General features: G+C 39.7%; 1 protein-coding gene across 6 annotated transcripts in view; it reads right to left on the reverse strand.

Moving 5' to 3' along the window:
* SEPTIN7 (septin 7) overlaps positions 1 to 23560 on the reverse strand; it is an 81807-nt gene that overhangs the window by 41907 nt on the left and 16340 nt on the right. For all 6 annotated transcript variants that reach the window (XM_083822084.1, XM_083822081.1, XM_083822085.1 and 3 more), the window contains one exon: positions 20866 to 20968. In XM_083822084.1, coding sequence (XP_083678210.1) covers positions 20866 to 20875 — 10 coding nt within the window. In that variant the 5' untranslated portion in view covers positions 20876 to 20968. Of the gene's footprint in view, positions 1 to 20865; positions 20969 to 23560 lie in introns of those variants that run through there.

A 23560-nucleotide genomic window follows, 5' to 3' on the forward strand; every position in this document is an offset into this window, starting at 1 on the left:
CTCAAACCGATGGGCCAGCAGCTAGAACCTGCTGCAGGCATCCTGGACACAATCTCCTAATTTCGTTCATCTGAAAGAAATGCAGTTCTTATGCTGCAAGTCTACCCCATCATGTGGGAAAGCCCAGTAAATGGGAACAACTGGGAGCTTCTCTTCCAAAACAAGTTGGGATTAGAGCTAAAACTCCATTGTAGATGCAGGCAGCTAGCATGCTATCTGCCCAAACCAGAAACACAAGCATGACTTGCTAGCCAGTAACAATTGTGCTAACTAACCAGCTAACCAACACAAAGCATAGAATAAAAAAAGCTCATTTATACTGTCCTCCAGACAGAAAGGCACACAATCCTATACAAATTTCATTAAAAGCATATACCTTCGTGAGATTCCTGATCTTTGGTACCTCTTGAAATTCCTCAAGAGGTCCCAGTGTTATCCAGAGAGGGACGGAGGAAAAGGAACTGGCAACCAGCAGCATGAGCACGTAGCCTTCTGCCCATAAGGAAGAACAAATTCACTGGTGTCAGACAATAGGTATGGGGAAAACAGGACTGATATTTTATGCAGACATCTGCAGTCCCGAGTTCGAGTTGAACTATAAAAGCACTGATTTTAAAATCTGAATGCAGAATATTCCCCCAGTCTCACGGGGCTCTTTTGCATGATCACTGCCAGCCTCAGTTATCTAAACGATTTTTTCCTGGATACACGATCCAATGGTACAGGCACGCATTTATGGGTCAATCCAGAAAGGAAACATACTTCTCTTCTCCTCTTTCCTCAAAACTGAAGGGTCTCTCTTCCCACACCCACGGAAAGGAGTGAGGAAGTAAGCTTTTATTCAACCAAGAGAGGAACGAACCCATAACAGTTTTTTCCTTATATTTCATATAGGTCTGTATTAATTCTTTTGAACTCCAGCTTCCTTACACAGAGCCTGTTGGTCTTTTAACTCTCTCACCCTTTAAGTGCAGAAGGTGTTTCAAATACAGCAGAGCAGTGCTTTCTAGTCCTCGTTCCCTTCAGAATGAAGCAGCCTTCGTCAAACCAAGAGTCATTTTCTCCGTGACCACAGTGGTGGTTTGCCAACCAAGGCAGCAGGATTCACGCAGGACAGTGAAGACACTCCTGCTTACAGGGTCCAATCTGAAAGAAATCCATTAATGTTGGTGCCTTGGAAGTGGGAGGTAATTACTGGGAGCAAAGAGTTGACTCCACTATCAAACAGGGACTAGAAATTAGTTCTCTTAACCTTCTATGCAAGAATCCTACCCAAGAAAGCAAACCTGAAATAGCCTATGTAAAGCTATGCAATTTTTCAACCATACTCCTACTCTCAAATCTGTGGTTTCATACCATTTCATAACCCACTGAATACATTTGCAGTTCTAACATTAGTCCATTCACCCAGAGAACAACAAGCTGCAGAATATGGTTAGACTACCTTGAATAATATTTTGTACGACATGCACATACACTTGCAAAGAAAATGAACTTAGATCAAAGGGGAGTGATGGGAACTTTATGCCATCTCTGTCCCCACAGTTACGAGAAGAAAGGATGGCCTAGTATAGATGTAGCAAACACACTCCTCTCTGACACATGCTGTTATGCACCAGACCTCCTAAGATTTCATAAAAAACAAGCAGCATACAACTTTTACGTAAAACTAAAAACAAAGCAAACAGAAACGCCAAACCACACAGCAGTGAAGTTTTAAAGTTGCTCTCATCTTTTCCTTTTACTTGCTCCTTTTCCAAGAGCACTGTTCAACCCAAAGCACAGATGAAACACTATTTCAGAGCTTCAGTGCACTTAACCAAGGATCAACACTCAACAACTATATTTCATGTATCCTCAAAGTGCCAAGAAAAACATGTATTTAACTCGACAGAAAGCTCTATTAATCCATACTATTCATAGCTTACACAAACAGTGCTTAGTTTTGATTTATGATCAATGCTAACGACTGATTAGCAAGCTTAGAACAGAGAGATTAAGCAGGCTGTTCTGAAAGGCAAGCTAGAGTAGTTACAACAAGTTTTGAGTAGTTAAGTTATCAACACAGAACAAGTCACAGTAACTATAAATGAACTCATGTATAGCCAACAGGATATAGAAAGATAGTAAAAAGAAAAAAGCACATTTCAAAAACAGCAGAACACAGCAACTTCAATACAAACTAAAAAGGTAAAATTTGATTCCATTTTAGTGAAACTTGTACTTTGCTGGAAACTTTTTTCTTCTTCATACATTCAAAGCTTTCCCTGTAATTTTATAGACAATCTCTATATCCAAGTTTTGTTTTTAAAAAATAAGAATTCCAAATCCCTACACTCTATAACTTAAAGAGTGAAATTATATGTCCCAAAACAGATGGAGAAGGCAAAGAGCTTGGGAACAGCTTAAACGTATCTTTTGTATTCTTTTCAGCAATACTAGACTTCAAAAAGAAAAGCAGCATATTCTGCTGTTCTGGATGCAGCTAATTTGTTATGATCTAGAGGTTTAAATGGAGACTTCAGATGAAAATGTTATGCTAAACCCTCTTCTTTCAAGCTAGACAACTGACCCAGCTTTTCAACAAAGCACAAGGAGAAAGGAAAAAAAATAAAACCCTTCAGAATTGAGAATATTCAATATACCCAGGGCATGATTCAGACCATGAGTGAGGAAATGGACCACCACATCTGTGGAAGAACTAATTTTGCACCTACCCTTTATGGTGCATGTCTGTTAGACATGACTCACAGAAGACCGAAATAAGTCACCCAGATGGCTACAGAATGCATTTAGCGATACTCTGAATACACCAAGGGCAGGACCAAACTCACACGTTTAAGCCTTCGAGAGGAAACACACAATGAGCTCACATGAAGCACAACACAAGAAATCTCTTAAAGAGCTACGGAGAGGAACATACACTTGTAAAAGGGCATCCATGATGAATTATATAGACTAATTCCAAAAGCTTAAGCAGAACATCAGCAATTGAATTTATTCTGAATAGAGTATCTATGCACAATGTCCTCGGCACGGTACCCACTAGACACAGTCCATCAGACAAGAAGTCTCCCACAACAGATCTGCTTGGAAATAAATGGTGTTAAGTGGCAGATTCTTTTTCTGATCTTTGGAGGAAATGCTGAATGCCACCTCTACTTCACTCAGCTGCATGATTCCAGCACATTGTCATATCCTCGTCTGCAAGGACTTCAGTCACCTTCCAGAAAGATCTCAACATGGTGAGAACCAGCAAGCTGGAAAGGACAGAAATCTGGTGGGCAGGAGGGTATTGCAGAGACCCTTTTGAGGTACACTGGAGAAGGCTGAACAGAAATTCACCTTTGTTCACAGAGATAAGGAATATTCCTTCCCCCAGCACCAAACCTGAATTGTGGCATTGCAGCTGACGGCAGCACGTGCCAGCACTACCTAGCCCAGTCACTTTGTTATTTTTAAAACATTTTAACCACAAGAACTTAATTGCTAATTATTTTTGCAAATCAAAATTTACTGTATGTCAAAGCTAAGTAGCAATACATAAAGTTGCCTTAGTCTTCAGTTTTCACCTTCTCTTTGAGGATTTGCTACGCCCAGGTGGGAAAATACTCCCTTTATCCCAGAATAGCTTCAAGAACAGTAGCTTTTGCTTGCTTCTAGAAGCAGATAGATTTGAAGCTATACATATGTTCTGGCATATGCAGTCACTTTGTTACAAAACGTAGAAATAGATGAAGATGTTTTTGAATACTGAGCAATAAAAAGCCTTCCGGAAGGAGTCCAAAGTACATCAACAATAAGCTACACTCAGAAACAAGATCTCTGGACATGAAAGGATGCTAAATACACTCAACACTAGTGCTATGGCACAGCAGCTTGAGCAGAACAGGTAGCAAGGCAAGTGAAGATATGGCTCTTGAACTTCCACTCTCAGAAGCATAAACATAATCAAGACAAAGTTTAGCAGACCAGTCATAAGTGATCCTCTACAGATACAATGATAGTTTTTTTGGTTATAGTACTGTTTTCTTAGCTGGACAATAAGAATTGCCAAAATAATTGCTTCTTTTTTTTTTTTTTAAATATACCTAATTTAAAAGCTTTTCGCTGTATCCTGAAAAGCCAGCTGAGTTTTTTGAATCCTTTTGCTTTTGATGTAACAAATCCTATCATAAAACTCAGCTATGAGGATGCTTCATATAAAAAGCCAAAATAGTAATAATATCTTAGCTAATTGCGATTACAGTTCATTATAAGCAAGAGCAGCTATTTATTTATCCCTCCTCATAAAAAAAATAGAATAAATCAGTAGCACTTATTGAGGCGTTCATGTCACTCAGATAATAATGTAATAATATAATGTACTGGTATGTGCACCAGAAAACACTTGCAGGAAAGAACAGGAATTTTAAAAAAATGATACTTCGTGGGAAAGTTCACAGGATATATATAACAGGCACTGACAACCTAAATTTGGCATACACACCCACCTCTCTAAAAGACACCACAATCTGCAGTATTTTTAATTGTGTCAATGTTCATTTTCTATCTTCTCTGTAGAGTTTACAGTGCTAGAGGCTCTCAAATTCTTATCCAATAAAAGGCAGTCTCAAACTTGATCTGAAGAATGTTGATAGCTAGCATTGTTAGATCAACGTCTACCTGAAGAAAGCAAGCAGCTTTTAAGAATGTGCGACTTTTTTTTCCCTAGAAAATACAGGCTCTCTTCTGCAAAGGTCTAGCCCCCAATAGCTGGAGCAAAGTACCAAACAGCTTTCTTCTTATTAAGTTTTATTTTGCCCTACAAAAAGCAACAACAAAACGCAAAAAAAAAAACACCTGCCACTTCTATTATTAACGGGATAGCAAAGGTGGTTCTAAAGAATTAAAAGTTTATACAACTGGGTGTCTGGATGAAAATGCACATTAAGCCTTTAACGACTTACCTGGGGAGAAAGGGGGACTTCAAGAGGGCGCACTCCATAAAGCACCAGTATGAAGAACATGAAATTCTTCAGGTTATGAAATATGAACAAGTTATGAAATGTCTCCCCAAAAGACAAAATGCAGTATAAATTCATAATTTAAAGGCTAGGGTCCTAAGCCTAATGCTTATTTTTCAATTCAGCAAGTTGAAGATAACCTAACCCTAGAAAGTTATATCCAAACTACATCACTTACAAACATTCAAGCAAGAAAAGAACACAACAAAACAACATTTAAGTGAATTGTGGTTGTTTATTATTATTATTATTTTGTTTTTAATAAACCATTTGAATATAGATCATATTGAACATTCATGACTTTCTTTTAAGCATACAGCAGCAGTCAGTCAGGGAAACTGGTAAATACACAATAAACATAAGGTTATTTGAATAAGCAGAAGAATTCCTCTATTTCTGCCATTAGCTCGTCTTTCTTACCAGTAATGAGGAAGTTTTTCTTGCCCTGCTTTCCAACAGCATAAAAATGAATACAGCAACATATTGGTTTAAAAATAGAATAGGATAATCAACTAGTTTTATTCATTAATTATAAAATCTCTTCCTTATTAAAATGAGCTATATTGACAAAGGTATTAGCACTCTGCATATTGAAATCAGTGTCATTCACATAAGAACTACCATTAAATGAAATTTAATTAAACATAGTTTCTATCTGAAATAATACTATTTAAACTTTGATTAAGCAAACACTTAGTACCATGCCATGATTTCAACTGCTGTCATAATGCTAATTCTCCTTTTGATTTTCTGTACTTTTTACGTATCTCCTGCTGTCTGTATGCTTGCCTGGTCTCAGTCAGCCACCCAACACAATTTAATAATAGGCATTAGAGAAGATAAATGCAGCACTTCGCACTGGGTCAAAAGCCAGTTACTTCTACCACAAAATTAAGTTTATTTTTACTCCTCCCACACCCCCCAAAAAAGTAGACTGATAAAATTTAAAAAGATCAACAAAACCAGGGGCAAATGCATACACACACAGAGCCTTGTACCTCCCTATTCATTACACAGTACAGTTTATTTTTTGAACTTGTAGGTCTCAGCTCCTTTCTAACTAGACAGATGTACAAAAATGTTTTGTAGTTGAAGAATAAATGTTTTTGTTATTTTAAGCAGAGGCTGATTTTTTTTGAGTAGAACTTCAAATAGCCTGAGTATCTGCAAAATTCATAAAGCACTTCCCGAGTTAGTTTTATTTTATTGTTATCTGAATGCTTGCCATTTGACATAAGTCAACCAAAGCAGATAAATTCACAGTGAACTACAAATTTGAACACACACCATCCTCCTTCAAACCACAGTCTAAGAGCATATACAGTATATAAAACCCACATCCTTTTACATGCTGTATAGACTGAAATAGCTACGATAATTCAAAGCAATTTGTTCCCATTCAAGGGATAGTTAAGACTAAAATCTGGCCTGATTATCCAGTCTCATCTCATTCGTTTCCAATCAGTCACTAAAAATATTTAATCATTGAACAACCTCACTATTAAACAGTGCAAAAACTTTAGGTAAAAGGATCAAAGTGTACTGAGTGAGAACTACTTTAGAAGGACAGTGTTTATTCCCCCACAAGAAATGGGCACAGATTTAGTTTCCCAACTACTAGACTGCCTTAGCCTGCTAATGGAATTAATAAGTAACATGCATTGTTTGATCAAATTCTACCTGGTTTTGCACAAGGAGTAAATTTGAAGCATATATCGATGGATTTTGCAAAATGACAAATAGAATACTTTTCCCCGCAGTTTTATTTTTTTTAAGCTTCAGTTGCTTGGGAAGAACTAAGAGACAAAACACAACCTTGAAATAATCATTCAAATAAAAGTTTTATGTACTCTGAACATCCCAGGCTACAAACGGAAAAATTTCATCATGGCTTTACAGAACAAATGAATGTAAAAAGCTATCCTTATTGATCCAGAAATCTACATATAGGAGTGGATGTGGTATAGCATGCAAGGTTATGCTCTTCGAGGTCTGACGTCTTTAGGGTTTCCCTAAAGCTCATAAACTGGCTACAAACAGTAGTGACTACATTTAAACTGAACACTGTGCTTTATGCTGCACTAACCTCTCTGCAGGTCATTAAGTAAAATTAACCTAAGCAATTTGATGATCAGAGTCAGGGTCATTCACAGATGCTTTGAAAAGTCCCTTCTCTCTTTGACTTGTGCCATCCTACATGAAGACAATGGTATTTTTACTTCAGGTATTACTTGAATTGCTCAAAGGCCTCTTTGACAGGCTGTTAGTTGTCATGTAAAGTATTTTCTGGGGGTATCAAAACAAAAGAAAAACAAAACAAAAAAAACTTATTCATCAATGGATGATGTAAATAGTTAGTAAGGAGATCAGTGAAGAAAAAATAACAGGAAACAGACAGTAAACTTTCTCATACCTTCATCAAGCATGAACAGATGGTAAAAGAATTGCAGACTTTCAAGACAAACAAAAAAGTTTACTCAGAAAATCTGTATCTCCCTTTTAACTCTGCAGGATAAACTTGAACAAAGTCTCCTCATGGGAAGATGATGTAGATGTGAAGGCAAGTTAACAGAATAATACAGACACAAACTGAATGGATTATAGATTTCTATCACAGAGTCTGAGAAGATACTTATAAATGAGGAGATATTTATAAAGGAAGATTCAACCAGCTCTTTACCAGAATAGTGTATCACAGGTCAACCATCCATAAGAATTTCAGAACACTCCTGAAATTACCTCATTTTTAACAAAAATTGGGCTATTCCAAGAGAATACAAGTCCCATTACATCTGGGACAACACTTCAAAATCCTTTAACCTGATGAACTGTTGGTCTGATGGGCAAAAACCAGGTCCTAGATAACCTTTCAACCACAGTAAAAACAACACAACTTTTTGTTATACCACAAGCTAGTAATGTTCAGGAACAACAACAAAAAAAAACCCCACAAATCTTAGATAAGAAGAGATACATGGCAGTATGATCCAAACGTCGGAACTAATGAGATTTCAGTTGCTTCGAAAACATATGGTTCCCTAACTTGCTTTTGAATATAAAACATTAATTCTCTCCTGAAAATAGGGGCAATGTGGATAAAGGCAGCAATAATAATCAATGCACGTGTGCAATCTATTCCTGTTCATGTATTTCTTGCTCAAGTCTGTGCCATTTGAGCTTATCAAGTACCACCAACTGCTTATGTGATAATTACAATATTTTTCAGCAGCGGTTTGTTTTACAGTTCTTCATTTTAACACAATGCTTGTTAGTCCCTTCTGGAAAGTGCCCCACAAACATTCCAGAAACTGCCTTCAGACCACTGATTTCCTATTTAAGTAAGTCTAGCTACAGAAAACAGACCCAAGATCCAGGATCAGCCTATAAATTCAAAACTTAACAGATGATGACTTCAGACTGCAAAATTGCTATTTTAAAGAGAACTGAACTGCAGTTTACAGCTACCAAGGTCATCTGGGAACGCCTCAGATTCTTGTCAAGTAACCAAGCTGTCACCTTACATAGAAAACAGCTCGGCTTCATGTGCCCCAAGAAGTAAAACACCAGCCAGATGCCGGTAGAACTGACTTGCTGCCCTTAACCCCTTGGATTTCTGCACTTCAGTTGGGCTGCTTCCCATTCCGAGGAAGGCCAACAGCCTAATTCCCTTAAATCACAGACTCTTTCTGCCTTTCTGGAAGAGCATCTCACCCTGCAAAACACTCGCTTTTCATTAATGGAAGAAGTACTTGAATGATGCACACTGCATTGGCTTTGACATATTCAAAGTTTTGTTCTAAGCTGTCAACATAATTTTTGGCTCAAAGCCTCATCACTTATGAAGGTTGAAACTTCAGTGATAGAATGCCAATGCCAAAGCTGCTTGTGAAATTAGGAAGTTGCGCCCCTCCAAAAACAAACAAACAAACGCAAAAAACTAAAAACCCCAAAACCTCTTAGTTCCTTCTTTCTGTAAAGCCTGGTATGTTCAACAATGTCATTACACACTTGATATGCTTATATTAACACTGACAGACATGTAGCATCATTTCAAGATAGAGTTTAGGAGTTCCTCTATTTGCATTTTTGGTACATGTAACAAAACCAACTAAACTGAAAAGCTGGGATGGAAGTCAAAGCTGAGAAGAAACTAAACAGAAAAATTAATTTGATGAAACATGCAACTTGTGCAGCCTTGCTCCCCTTCAAGCACTGACAAATCTAACTGCTCTGGCCTAGGTATTATATAAAAGCAAGTGAATGGAGAAAAACATCAGACACCACCACCACCAGAACAGAAGTGAAGAGAAATTCTTCCTAGAACATGTTCATTCTCTTTAATAAAAAAAATCCTAGGCAGAAGCAAGATATAAACTCAAACTTGTCAGTAAACATACTCAGAAGCTCAATAGAAAACAACCCAGAAAAACAAATGAAACATTTGCATACAATAGCCATGCTACACACAAACACTGGAGAAATGAACTAAATTTAACAGCTTCAAATGGAGTCACAGTGAAGATGTGAGCTGGCTACTGCAAAATCAGCCAGAGGGAAAACATGTACATTGAATCAGTGTCACATTTAATGGGTCACTGTGGCTTTACTACAATTGGAAGTTTGGACCATAAATACTCCATCCAAGAATATCACTTCGGTCACAAGATTAACCTACTCATTCACGAAATTTTCAGCATTTTTTGATACAACAGGCCAAGCCTATCATTTTTAGCCAACAGGAAGAGACAAGCTATTTTCAACCCACACAGCATGCTTATTAAAACAAACAAAGAAAAGAAAATGTACTTTGAATCTAACTCCAGGTTTGTGGCAAACACTGCCCCAGAAGCAGCCCAGCAATACACTGGCACCTGATTATCCAAGGTAAAGAAAAGGGACACTAACCACACAACTTTGTAACCCGTCATTACTTAGGAGATGTGCAACATTTTGCTCATACCAACCCCCTACAAAAGCTCAGGACAATCTGATGGCTTCTGAGGTTTGAACCAAACATCAGCCATCCGATAACCAAGTTAAGCAGCCAAACATAGGTACCTCCTTAAGACCTGTTTAAATTTACATGTTACTTTAAACACCATCACATCCAAGTAGGTACAACAGCAAGACTAGGACACCATGCAATGGCCAATCACTCTAATATCAAAAAAAAAAAAAAAACTTTGTTCATTTCAGTTAAGTTGCAAACCTCAAACCTCTAACCAAAAGGAACAAGAACCAGATCCAAATGCTGATGTCACCATAAGGAGAGATCAACAAAAGGACTGTAATATATGAAAAACCAGCTTAGTAACGGTGTGTTTGTGTACGTGCACACACACGTGCACAGATGTTTAAGGACATTAGCAAGGACAACTTTATTTAGAAATACACTGAAAAAGTGATAAGCTAGCAGAAGGAAAACAAAGAAAAAATATTTACATAGATATATGGAAAGAAGTTTACAACAGGCTTGAGGCTTGAAAACAACTAAGATGAAAAGGGTCAATTATATAGGTTTGTAGCTGAAAACTCCAGAAAGCTTAAAAAAGACAGTGAGAATAACACCTACACGGTGTACCGCACAGTACCTCATTAGGTTTTCATGAAATTCCCTGAATCCATCCCTTGGAAACTCTATTTTCAGTACAGACAAAAGTAAAAGATTTCGTATAATTTATTACGAGACTGACAAGAAAATGATCTATGAAACAGAAAAAAAGAAAATGTTTTTAAAAGAATCATCACTTGTTCAAAGAAATAAAAAAAATAAACATATTTCTTTTCAAAGAACTAAAAAATGGGTTGTAGGCAGCTTTTTGCCAAGTTATGAGTTCATATTCACAAAGTTTGCTGGAAGTCTCCACTCAAAACCTCTGTGAGGAAACAAACATACACATTACAATAAATATTAGGTTTTGACCAAAACACTGCCACAACAAGAAACAGTTTGGTTGAGTAAAATACACCCAGAAAGCTTCATAAAACCTTTCCTCAGCTGCTTCCTTAACTCTTAAAAAAATATTTGAATATAATACACTTGGCACATAGTCATCAGGACTCTGTAGTCATATGATTGCATCTTTCACATGCACAGGCAAAGCACAGAACATACCTCCTCTTAGGTATGGCATCCAGGAGGAGATACCATGCTCAGGTTGGCCTTCATACAATCTAGTCAGCAAGCATGGCATCCAAACAGTTAATAAATAAAAAAAAACACACCAAAAGCTATTAAGACCTGTGCAGTGAGCACTACAATCCCAACTACTGTTGTAAATTGCTAATTTAAAGAAAATGAGTATTGAAGAACTACTGTTTTAAATATCAGTTTCACTTCTAGCCATTACAGTCTCTACAATTCTTAGTCGCAAGCCTAAACTACTGCACAGTGAGCAAGAGAAATGCTTAGAAGCAGTTTAACAAAAATTAAGGTGAACTTTTTTTTCCATATGCACTGAAAAAAAACACTACATTGAGCAATTTGTGAGACTATGTGAAGAGCTACGATTTCTAGATAAACTCAAACGCTAACTGACCTTCAGAAACACTACATTTCAACTATAACACAATGTAGAAAGTTTCACTTTTTCCGTCAGATTTTGGTCATGGAGCTTTCTTACCCCAACATTAGAAAAAGGCAGAGGAACAATACCACAGACGAGGTGAGAATAGCAAGCATGCTGCAAACCTCTGGGTTTCATTGCATTACAAAAGAAAAAAAAAAAAAGGAAAGAGGATGAGAAGATCCCACTGAAGCGACATAGTCACATAAACCTATACTGCACTTCTCACCTACAAGTAACTCAGGAAGAGTGCAATGCAGGCCAGTAAGCTCACAGTTAGATTACTGACCTTTCACATCTGGAGGACAGACACACTTCTTTTCCACAGAAACATCTTCAGAGTTCACGTGCTCTCAAAAACCTTTGATTGAGTTCTGTCCATGCAAAGGAACAACATGCTACTAATACTCCCAGTAGCTACTGGTACACCCAGTACTTTTGTACAGGGCTCACCAGTACAAGAGGGACACTGAACTACTGGAGCAAGTCCAGAGGAAGGCTATGAACATGATGAGAGGACTGGGGCACCTATCATATGAGGACAGGCTGAGAGAGCCAGACCTCTTTAGCCTGGAAAAGAGAAGACCGAGGGGAGACCTCATTAATGTAGAATAGAATAGAAGTCAAAGAATCATAGAATAGAATGTCCTGAGTTGGAAGGGACCCATAAGGATCATTGAATTCAACTCCTGGCTCCACACAGGTCTATCCCAAAATTCAGACCAAATGACTGTGAGCACACAATCCAACTGGTTCTTAAACTCTGACAGGCTTGGTACCGTGGCCACGTCACGGGGAAGCCTGTTCCAGCGTGTGACCACCATCTCAGTGAAGAACCTCTTCCTCATATCCAGCCTGAATGTCCCCTGTCACAGCTTGACACCATTCCCTTGGGTCCTGTCACTGGTCACTAAGGAGAACTGATCGGCACCTGCTCCACCACTCCCCCTCGTGAGGAAGCTGTAGACCATGATGAGGTCTCCCCTCAGCCTCCTCTTTTCCAGGCTGAACAGGCCAAGTGACCTCAGCCACTCCTCATATGTCTTCCCCTTTAGGCCCTTCACCATCTTAATAGCCCTTCTCTGGGCACTCTCCACCAGTTTTATGTCCCTTTTGTACTGTGGTGCCCAGAGCTGCACACAGTACTCCAGATGAGGCCGCACCAGCACAGAGTAGAGCGGGACAATCACTTCCCTCGACTGACTAGCAGTGCTGTGCTTGATGCACCCCAGGATACAGTTGGACCTCCTGGCTGCCAGGGCACACTGCTGGCTCACATTCAGCTTGCTATCAACCATAACCCCCAGATCCCTCTCTGCGGGGCTGCTCTCCAGCATCTCGTCCCCCAGATGTGTATAAATATCTAAGGGGAGGGTGTCGAGAGGATGGAGCCGGTCTCTTTTCAGTAGCGCCCAGCAACAGAACGAGAGGCAACGGGCACAAACTGAAGCACAGGAGGTTCCGGCTCAATATGAGGGGGCACGTCTTTACTGTGAGGGTGACAGAGCACTGGCACAGGTTGCCCAGAGAGGTTGTGGAGTCTCCTTCTCTGGAGATATTCAAAACCCGCCTGGATGCCATCCTGTGCAACGTGCTCTAGGTGATCCTTCTCAGCAAGGATGTTGGACTAGATGATCTTCAGAGGTCCCTTCCAACCCTGCCCATTCTGCGATTCTGTGATGATTCTATGATGACACCACCACTTCAGGAAACCAAGAGATGCTGTTCATTTCTACCATCCTCCTGGGACAGCCAAGAGCTGACCACGTTCCTAATATTCTTAAAAAACCTCTTGAGTTCTCAAGCATGTTCCCACTTTATTGGGCCAATTTCCTTGTGCCCATGCTCTTTATCACCATCCCAGGTGATAAGTTATTCCCCAGATTCTTGTTGTGTCCTCCTTGATGATCTCTTCAGGATGTCTCTGGTGCTCAGGTGTCCAGCTGCATGTCAAGGACAGCCCTGACTCCCAGGTGCAGTTCTGAGGCCAAAGGCCAAGCTCCCGGCCTGGACCCCAGCCTGGCAGACGTTACCCCTGTCAGTGTGGAGCAGCCATTTCACATCAGCATTTTCTCACAACAGTCACAATACCTCCGTTAGTGCTGCCACCAGGAGCACCCCAGGAGCCGTGTGATGTCACCCCAGAGTCACCGTCACCCTGTGGCCTCACAAAAGGCAGCTGGCCATAAGTGCCCTGAGCATCCAGCCTGTGTTCAGTCCAGCTGGTGGCACTCGAGAGACTGAGCTCCCACAGCTGAAACATGAGAGGTAGAGGTGTTACTGGTGGAAGGTGCGATGTCGAGGTCATTCCAGTGGCACGAGAGACATCAAAGTCCTTCTTGTAGCACGAGAGACACAAGGTCCTTCTGGGTGGCAGGTGAAGTACCCAGATCCTTCTGGTGGAACTTGAGATGTCAAGGTCCTTCTGGTGGCACGTGAGATGCTGAGATCCCACTGGTTGCAGGCAAGGCATTGAGGCCCTTCTGGTGGGGCGCAAGGCGCTGAGGGGCTGTTGGTGGGCTGCGAGTCTTTGGAGTTCAGCCATTGACCCACGAGGGAGGTGCTGAAGACAGGAGGCGCTTGATACCTGTTTGACATCAGAGCAGCATCCCGGGAACAACAAGCATCTCCACACCGGAGCAGCTGCGGACACCATGAGCCAGCCACGCCAGGAGCTGCCAGCGGAGGCCCCAAGAGAAGAGACCTGCATCATCTGCTTGGGCCCGCTGGCCAACACAGCACAGCTGGAACCCTGCACACACTCCTTCTGCAGGGACTGCATCCAGCCCTGGGCTGCCCACAGAGCCACCTGCCCGCTCTGCCACCAGGCCATCATTGCCATCGTGAGGCTGGTGCCACGCCCCATGTGGGACGCCTCAGCCTGCCGGCCCCGGGGAAGGTTCCAGCACAACATGGGGCCGGGGCGGCAGCAGCGACGGCGGCGTCCCTCCAACTACCAGTCCCACAGCGTCTCGCCCAGGCGCAGGGACCGCAGCCCCTCCATGCCATGGCAGCTCATCTGCAGCTTCTCCTGGCACTGGGAGCAGGATGGGCGCAGACGGACCCGGTCCCAACAGGACATCAACCCCGAGGATCCATCATGGCTGCGTAAGGCCCAGCAGGAGGAGCCGGGGGCTGGCGACCACACAGGCCGCCAGGCCAGGCCCGGCATTTAAGAATATATATATAAATCCTAAAAAGCAACCAAGGTGGAAGTCATTTGGGGGATGGGAAATTATCATGGGATTGGGTCACTGGGTGAGGGCAGCAGCCATGAAGGTGACCATGCCCTAGCAGGAAAAAGGCTGACAGAAAGAGTCTCCTGAACCGGGGGCAGAAGCAAATACCAGCCGGCCTGAGAAGTGCCAGCCCAGGAGCCATACCACAGGGCGCAGTCCTTCAGGAGCGGACTGCTCCAGCATGGGCTGCTCTCCACAGAGCAGCACAGGAAGCTTCTCAGACAAAAGGAAATCCATTTTGGGTAGAAGTCAGGCCTGTTTTATACCATTTATACCTCCTACCAGTAGGAAAGCATAGGACAAGGGGGAAAGGTCTTAAACAGGAAGAGGATAGACTAGGCATTAGGAGGAAATTCTTCCCTGTAGAAGGGTGGTGAGGCACTGGAACAGGTTGCCAAGAGAAGCTGTGGATGCCCCATCCCTGGAGGTGTTCAAGGCCAGGCTGGATGGAGCCTCGGCCAACCTGATCTAGTGGGTGGCATCACTGCCTATGGCAGGGGCGTTGGACTAGATGGTCCCTTCCAGCCTCAGCCATTCTGTGATTCTGTGGTGAGGTGTTACTCCAACAACAGCGATTATCCCGAAGGTATGTGTCACCTTTAGGAATACCCCAGCTCTGTCCTAGGCTCCACCAGTTTTCTGTACCCTGCACATCCACATTCGCAAGTTCTCCTGAATTCTACGTGTCTTGCTTTGGGGGTGTGTCTCATTGGTTAGGGGCAAGGATTAAGCTATCAGTAGATAGCTCTGTAGAGATCATCACTGGAACATATAGAATCCACACAGCCAGTATGTGAAAGACAGTAACTTTTTAGGTCAAAAAATTCTTCAAAGACCCTTTCTTGTTTCTGTACTTCACTGAAACCTCACAATCCTGTCAACAGAATACCTCTAAGTTGAAATCTTAATTTTTTTTTAATCTGGTTTCCTAAGGGAGCCATGTCTGCTCCACAAGGGGTGGACACAAACTAATACTTTTCTTTACAGAATGGGCAACAATGGGAACTGAGAGAGTGCTGACCTGGCACCAGCCAACTGGCACAGCAGGATCATCATGCAAGGAGCTCCAAACGGGCCACAGCCAAGGCGGCAGTACAGAACACGCAACTGTAACAAAGGTTGGAGGAGAGGACTCGAGGAATTGAGGTATTTTGAGGAATGGAAGTTACAGGGGAAATGGAAGCATGGAGGCAGGACACATTCAAGACAAAGCAAGCTTTGGTAGCTCCTTTCTTTAAGAACCTTTTTGTTTCTGAGATAGATGCATATGCCAGGGTACACCCCTGACTGTACATAGACAAGGAAGAGCTCTGTAACTGTTAATGCAACCACACATCCTAAGGAAGCTCAGAAATGACTGGGAAGGTCAGAACTCTCTTTTTTTCCCATCTAGGTCTAAAAACGAAATGTGTTTTAACATAAACTGTATTTGTATGGTAATAGAGCCTTCATGCCTCCAATATAATGGCTAAATTACGCACTGAATAGTCACCATCACTGAATACTCTTCATTAATCCAAGCAAGCCAAATATGAAGGACACATCAAAGCCCAAACATACACTCAGATACTGTGGTAGTAGAGGCAATAAAGAAACCTTAATTAAGAGCATTTCAAACCACAGCAGATCAACAACAACCGGAAACATCCTCAAGTGGTTGGACTGTCTGTCTAATGTTATTTTTCACTTAATTATTTTTCCTATCCTGTCATATACTGGATGGTTTTGTTCCTGGCTCTAAAGTGCAGCTAGGGAGGAAGGGAAGCCATGCGTCGGCAAAGGCCAAGTCCGCATGAGCATCTGAGGCTGTCTGCATGCCTGTTGGCCTGATAAACAAACTGCAACAGAAAGTGAACAGAAGGGTAATTCTCACTAGAACGTGATCCATCATCACAAGATACCACTATTAAACTTGTCAAAGTTTTCTTCAGGGACCAGTAAAGCCATTTTAAAACTCAAGTGTGCTTTTTCTTTAAGGTAACTTCAAGTCTTGCAAAATACAGCCTTCTACTTTGTGTCCAAGCCAAAAAGCCATGTTTAAACCAAAACATTTTAATGTTTGCATATAATTACCAACAAAATGCTATCACAGTACTGTATGATATTTTCCTTTAAGCTGTAATCCACAGGTGATCTACAAGGGTAAAGCAACAATTAGGAAGCAAAACAGACAATTTGCTACAGCAAAGGGTTCAAAACAGCTCTCAGAGTCAAAGCTACCACACAGTCAATCAAGAAACAGAAACTGTGTAGAAATGTCTTCTGGAAAGCCACCTGCCTGGAAGGCTTCTGCATATGTAAGTAAATTTCATGATTTTTTTCCAACAAAATTTAAAAGTCCAACCTCTAATAAGAGTCATGAAACCCAAACACCTGAAAGCATATTACTCTAAGAAAAGCTACCCCAAATAATTATGCTGAAGTACCTTGAAACTATAGGCAAAAAGAATTTTAAAAAAATATGACTTTCTATTTACTTGGGTGTTATTTCAAAACATACAATACCAGTATAATTTCAGTACAAGAACAAAAGGGATTTTCTGAGTCAGTGCTTAGACAAAAGACCACAGTGAAAAGCAACAATTTTTATTCCACACCTCATTACCCTGAAACAAAACAAAAAAACAAACACACCCACTACTTATACAAGTGTAATTATATTAATAAGCAGACAACTACAATTTCACAATTAAGATTTCCTTAATTGTGAGCTCCTAACTGTAGTAGTATTACTACTGGAATTTCTCTTATAAGTTTGACTTCAGCAGGCACTTTCCTCAAAAACACTGAGAAAGGGAGACTACAGTCTTGATATTATTTAGATGACGTATTTATATTGTTGAAACACTTGAGAGTCCAACCATCTTATATTTGAAGAGATTACACAAAATTATGAATGAAACAGCCTGCAAAGTTGACAATTTTGCCAGTGGTGAGCTTTAAATATTCAAAATGTAGTAGTTTGTATTAAAACATTATTTAAATGTCTTCTTTTGAATGTATCAAGACTTAAGCTTTCAGTGCCTATTTCTGCCTCCTTGATGTCTTATCCTCAGAGAAGGCACCTGTTAGCCTTCATTCTACAAACGGAATTTCAGAAATAGTGTGATTTAATTTAAAATACTGATTGGCCTTTTAGAATAGGTCCAATACAGAATTCAGAGTCCCATGAAGGTTTTAAACACAAAATAATACCCTAATTACAGATGATCAAGTAGGAAAAAAGGGCTCAGTCTTTAGTTTCCTAAGAAAAGTTTACAAACACTACCAAAGGAAACAATATAATTTGGAGAAAAAAAATGAATATAGTCAATGAGTTTGAAATGTTGCAATGCTTATTAAGGCTAAACGTTGCAGTGTAATGCCAGTCCCTGTTAAGGTTAACTTTACAATGATTCCAAAAACATTAAATACAAATAAGGATATATTTTAACAGCAATGATTTATATTTATATGCATTTCTAACACTTTACATTTAACATAAACACCTGGGAATTAGCAGCTGTGTTTACAGAAGAGACTTCCCTGGCAATACACAGATCTTACCAGGCTCGACTCAGACCACGTTACAGGACAGCCCACTGCCCGCGTGGCTGAAACAGAGCCACTTCCAAAGCTGTGCCCACAACCACCTTCCATCAGCTCCGGTAAGGAGCACCTACCTCCTGGATCTGCTCCAGAAACCATAAACCAGCTTCTTCAACAGACACTGGGCCTTATGCTTACCTAATTTCAAAAGCTCTCTATCTTGCTACACAAATCCAGTAAGTTGAATTGGTAATTGTAGACTAAGTGAACAACTAGAAAGCAGTACCTATACAAATGCATTAGCTGCAATGGTAAGCCTCATCAACACCTGAAAATTGCTGGGCGCAGACTGCAATACTCTCCCTTGTATCTCTTTAGCAACCAGAAGCACTGGTCCCTGATTTTCATTTCAGACCAAACAGATGATATACTGACGTTGAAGCATCTATAAATAAAGCACAGCCAGCAGACTAGTGATTGTGCAATCTACAGTAAAAGGCAGCTACACACACATGACTCTTGGCAGCACAAAAAGCAAAAGATATTTTGGATTTTCACAAAGAGACTATACAGTGTTCTTATTCAGCCAGCACTGACCATATACAGATTAGCACTACATTCTGAAACGTTTAAGTCTTAATAAGTAGATTATAGATAGTTCCCTTCACTACTGCAGAACCATACCCTGAAGTCAGCTGAAGACCCTAGCCCAAGCCAGAGTACACTACCTCAAAGCAAAAATGCAACAAGAGCGCATTACTATTACAAATCAAACTGCCCACTACAGGTCAGTTTCTACCAACAATAGCATCCAGTAAAATACAAACTATTTCATCTTTATATTTAAAAAACATGCGTCTTTTCAGCACATACATGACTAGATGCATCACTGAAATCCAAAGGAAAAAAATCACCACTGCCGCCATGATATTTGTACCAAATGATCACACAGCATTGACTTCTGTACTTGGGGTGGGGGGAAAACAGCCAAATTTAGAATATTACTGACAATTCCCCTCAGCAAACATCCAGACAATGGGACAAATTTGCTTACAAATTAAGTCTTAGTATTATGTATAAAAACGGTACTAAGTACAAAAGTAGTAACAAAATTTTCTAATTGAGATCTCATTTCCCATCAAATTGTAGACCAACTTATCAAAGAACACAATCTTCTACCATTTCCCTAAATGCAACTGCGTTAAACCATACAACAGGCAAAAGAACACTAAATTAATTCTATGTACTTTCTACAGCTCTAATACATCACTACATTATTTGCATTTTAAGTAACTTGGTTTTTGCAGGAATGAAACACCGAAGTGCAAATTATAGCCCATTTTGGTTTAATATTTACAAAAAATGATATCCTCCTTTCCACCTTCCCTTTCTCCCCTCCCTCCCAGGGACAATAATGGAAAACCAAATTTTATTTAAGACTGAACAGCTTTGTAACTATTAATTATGCAGTTGGATGATAGATTACAAAGGGACTTCGAGTTGCAAAAGAAAAAAGCAACCCTCAAATTTTTAAATTCTCACTTTGCCATCAAAATAAACTGATACTTGACCTTAATTTCTACCTCTGTCAATAGGAGTTTTATGTTACATATCCATAATGACTGCACAATAGATCCATTGTATTGATGACAAAACATCAAAGCATTAAGCAAGCTACCCAAATTACAAGATAAAGGAAGACATCAAGGAGACAGATGACTATTACAAAGTTTCTTTTGTTTGTTTTAATAATTTTAACCATTAGCATGACAGAAGTGAGACACATAGCCAGTACATATGCATCAGTTAGGCACAGATATACCTAACCTTAATAAGGATCTACTACAGTTCAAATACTCAAATGAGGGGAAAAAAGGGAAATCAGATGTCCTAGCAGGACAGGTAATAATTTGGGTCATCACCAAAGCCTAAATGAACCATTATGCCCAGCACACTTCATCCATACTAACTACAGTTTCAAATCCTCTGTAGTCCACAGGGAACCGACTGTTTACATTTGGTTTTCTTTGCAACCATACAAGCTAGAAAGGTTTGTTTAAATTAAAGCTTTGATTTTGTAGCACAGTTTTGTGGCCACAGAAATGCAGGATACATGGGATCCTGCCGAATGGTGATGTTCAAAGAAAGACTCCAGCTTTACTTTTGGATCCCGGATCGTCATGCTGCATTCACAACTTTAAAAGCAGTTCAATTTTTTATTCAAATGAAAATACAAGCTCAAATTACTTTTATTCTGTCATAGTTGCAAGTATACATTTTGGACAAGATCCACACTGGCCCTTTTTCTTAAACTCTATGAACTGTACAGTTCTTTATTCTCATCCTTGCCTACTTGCACAAGACGTGTTCTTTTTGAACACTGTGGAGTGTTCTTAACAGTATGGAAATGAAGACATTTTTCTCATGAGATCACAGAAAATACACTTACATTATCATGTTAAATTTTAAGAACTATGCCAACATACTTCCAGCGATCACCACTGAATGAATGAAAAAGAAACGTACCTACTACCATGAGTGTGAACTCAAATCCTCTCTTCACAGACTTCCGGTAAACTTGATTTGGAAGATTTGCAAACCCCACATATCCTTCAAGGTTCTTCTGTTGCTAAGATGAGATATTTTGAAGAAAAAGTTAAAAGAAAAGCTTGCAACGTCTTATTGTGCTTGTATTTTAAGCTATTCAACAGTTCGCTTTATTTTCATTTTTAAAGAAAGGTGCTATCTATCCTACCTCTCAAAACCCTAAGCTGCCTACATCAAAGACCATGCAATGTACTGCAGCAATAAACAGGAAACCCTAGTTTTTTGACTGGATTGCTAGAAGACTGGCACAGGAAGTTAGCTATGCTAACAGTATTTTCACTAAGTTCAATTGCCGTGTAATGAACGTGCAAGCATAATAGTATAAAAGTGCAAACATTAAAATATACTCAACTTTGTTCCAACACCCATTTGAAACACAGGCAAGTAGTATGAGTGTAGCTCTCCTATAGTTTTGAGAGTTGTGGTGGTACAGCCCCAATATTATCAGGACTAACTTGACAGTCACTTCTGCATCACACAATTGGAAGCCTTTATTAATCCTTTCATGGTAAATCCGTTGCTAATGTATACTAATGCAGCGTGTATTGCAACAAACCCTTCACGCATGCAAATCCTTAGTTTACTTGCACTCTGAAGGAGTCATTCAAAATATTGCCTACTATGAAAAGAGATGAGAATTTTGGATGTTATCCATTACTCCTTCTCACAACAACAAAAACGTTGAATGTGCTTAAAATGCCTCTCCATCACTCTGCTAGACCTGACAAACCTCCAGAAATCAGCCATGTCATGTTACTTTTAAACCATTCTTTTAGTAGAATTCTATCAATGGGCTTGTTATCAGGCAGGTCTGAGCATCTTCTGAGATGAGACAATTTAATTTTTACAGACAAAACGAAAATACTTTTGACACAATTGCCTACTGAACGCAACACAACATACTGTTTCACATGGAGCAACGGCTTTAAAACCTTAAGTTTCATATCCATCCGAAGTTGACAGGATGTGATTTGATAATACATCTATTTCAGATTTTTACTACTACAGATATTACTACTTAATAACACTTATGCACCTCCTCGGAGCTGAATCACTGTCTACAAATTGGAATTCTCCTTCCCACAATTAACTTCAAGAGGACAGAGGGATTCTAGAAACACACAAAACGTCATCTGTTCTACTACAGGCACTATTGCCTCAGAACTTGACTGCATGGGATGGAGTACGGTCGATTTAAATTTGGTATGTGGTTGACTCATGTTTATTTAGATGTTTTTTTCTAAACACTGAAATCAACAAGTAAACTTGTTAGAGTAATAACTTCTAGAGTTAAAAACATATGTTTATTTTAAATTACAGCAAACATTCCTTGCTAGGATAGAAAAACTCTCTCTCTTTTAAAGTCACTGAATGCAAATAAGAATTAGCTTCTTTGCCTAGTGCTGAGAGATTGCAATGAACTGACTTTTTGCTTTAACTTACATAATTGCTTTCTCCATTTGGCAAAGAAACCATTATTTTCAATCAAGGCTATGCCACTATAAAGATATATTATACTGGTGCTACCACTGAATTTAAATAAATCCAGAGTCTGAATTTATCAGAACTGTTTTGAAAGAAAGGATTAAATCCTAGAACAAACAATTACCAGCTCTAATTTAGGGATAATATACTAATTCTCCTTCAAGTTTAAAAAACACAGTATCTTTTAATTCATTAACTCATAGAGAATAAAAAAGGAACATTTAATGACAGCCTGCTAAAGCCAGGCATTGTAGCTTCGAGTTCAAATACACACAACAGGACAAATGTTAGTACTTCTCCAAATGTGCAAATATTTGCCTTCTGTCATCAATAAACTCTTTAAGATGCTTTTTGATTGAATTCAGCCTTAAGTGCTACACTAGTCTCATCTTAAAGGTTTCAAAAGATTTTTAAAAAAATCAGCCAGAAATGTAAAAATCCAGGGACCGTTTTACTTCTCCAAGCTATTACTACAACTTTTGAGAAATACGTCACATTTTAAAACACTAAATAGGAGCCAATGCTTCAGAGACAGTACCTCACAGGCAGGTGAATGCTCTTTAAGGCATTAAAACTTTCCTCAACAGGGCAGGTCCTTAATAACTATTAAGAATATGTAATTGCTATTCATTCTACAAGGTGTAAAAGACCTAATCACATTCAGACACTCCTTATAGTTCTACTTGTCAACCAGTCACCTGCATCTGTAGGAATTAAACCTACATGCCTTTTAATGGAAGTCATACTTACAAGAAACAGCTTATCCCTTGCTTTACATCTAGGTATTATTTCTTTTGCTTATAAGAATGCCTTTATAAGTAATTCTTGTTTTAAATTATTTTTATCTCCTTTCCTTCCTCTTTACATAGAGTTGCACATTTAGAATAGTTTTACTTCTAGGAACTTTAAGAAAGCTGAGTATGAACTGCTAAGCAAGAACATATGGCAACTTTCAGGTTGTTTGCTCCATTAAGTGGATGTACATTTACATCCATAATTTGCTTTATTTTAGACAACAAAATATAAATTCCCCTAATCAGAAAGATGTCTGAAGTGTCATACCTGGCGTTAATGCTGTGTTTAACTTCAGCATTTATACTCTACTAATAAAGCGAGCCTTTCTAAAAAC

This window comes from Anser anser, assembly GCF_964211835.1.
Source record: "Anser anser genome assembly, chromosome: 2".
NCBI lineage: Eukaryota > Metazoa > Chordata > Aves > Anseriformes > Anatidae > Anser > Anser anser.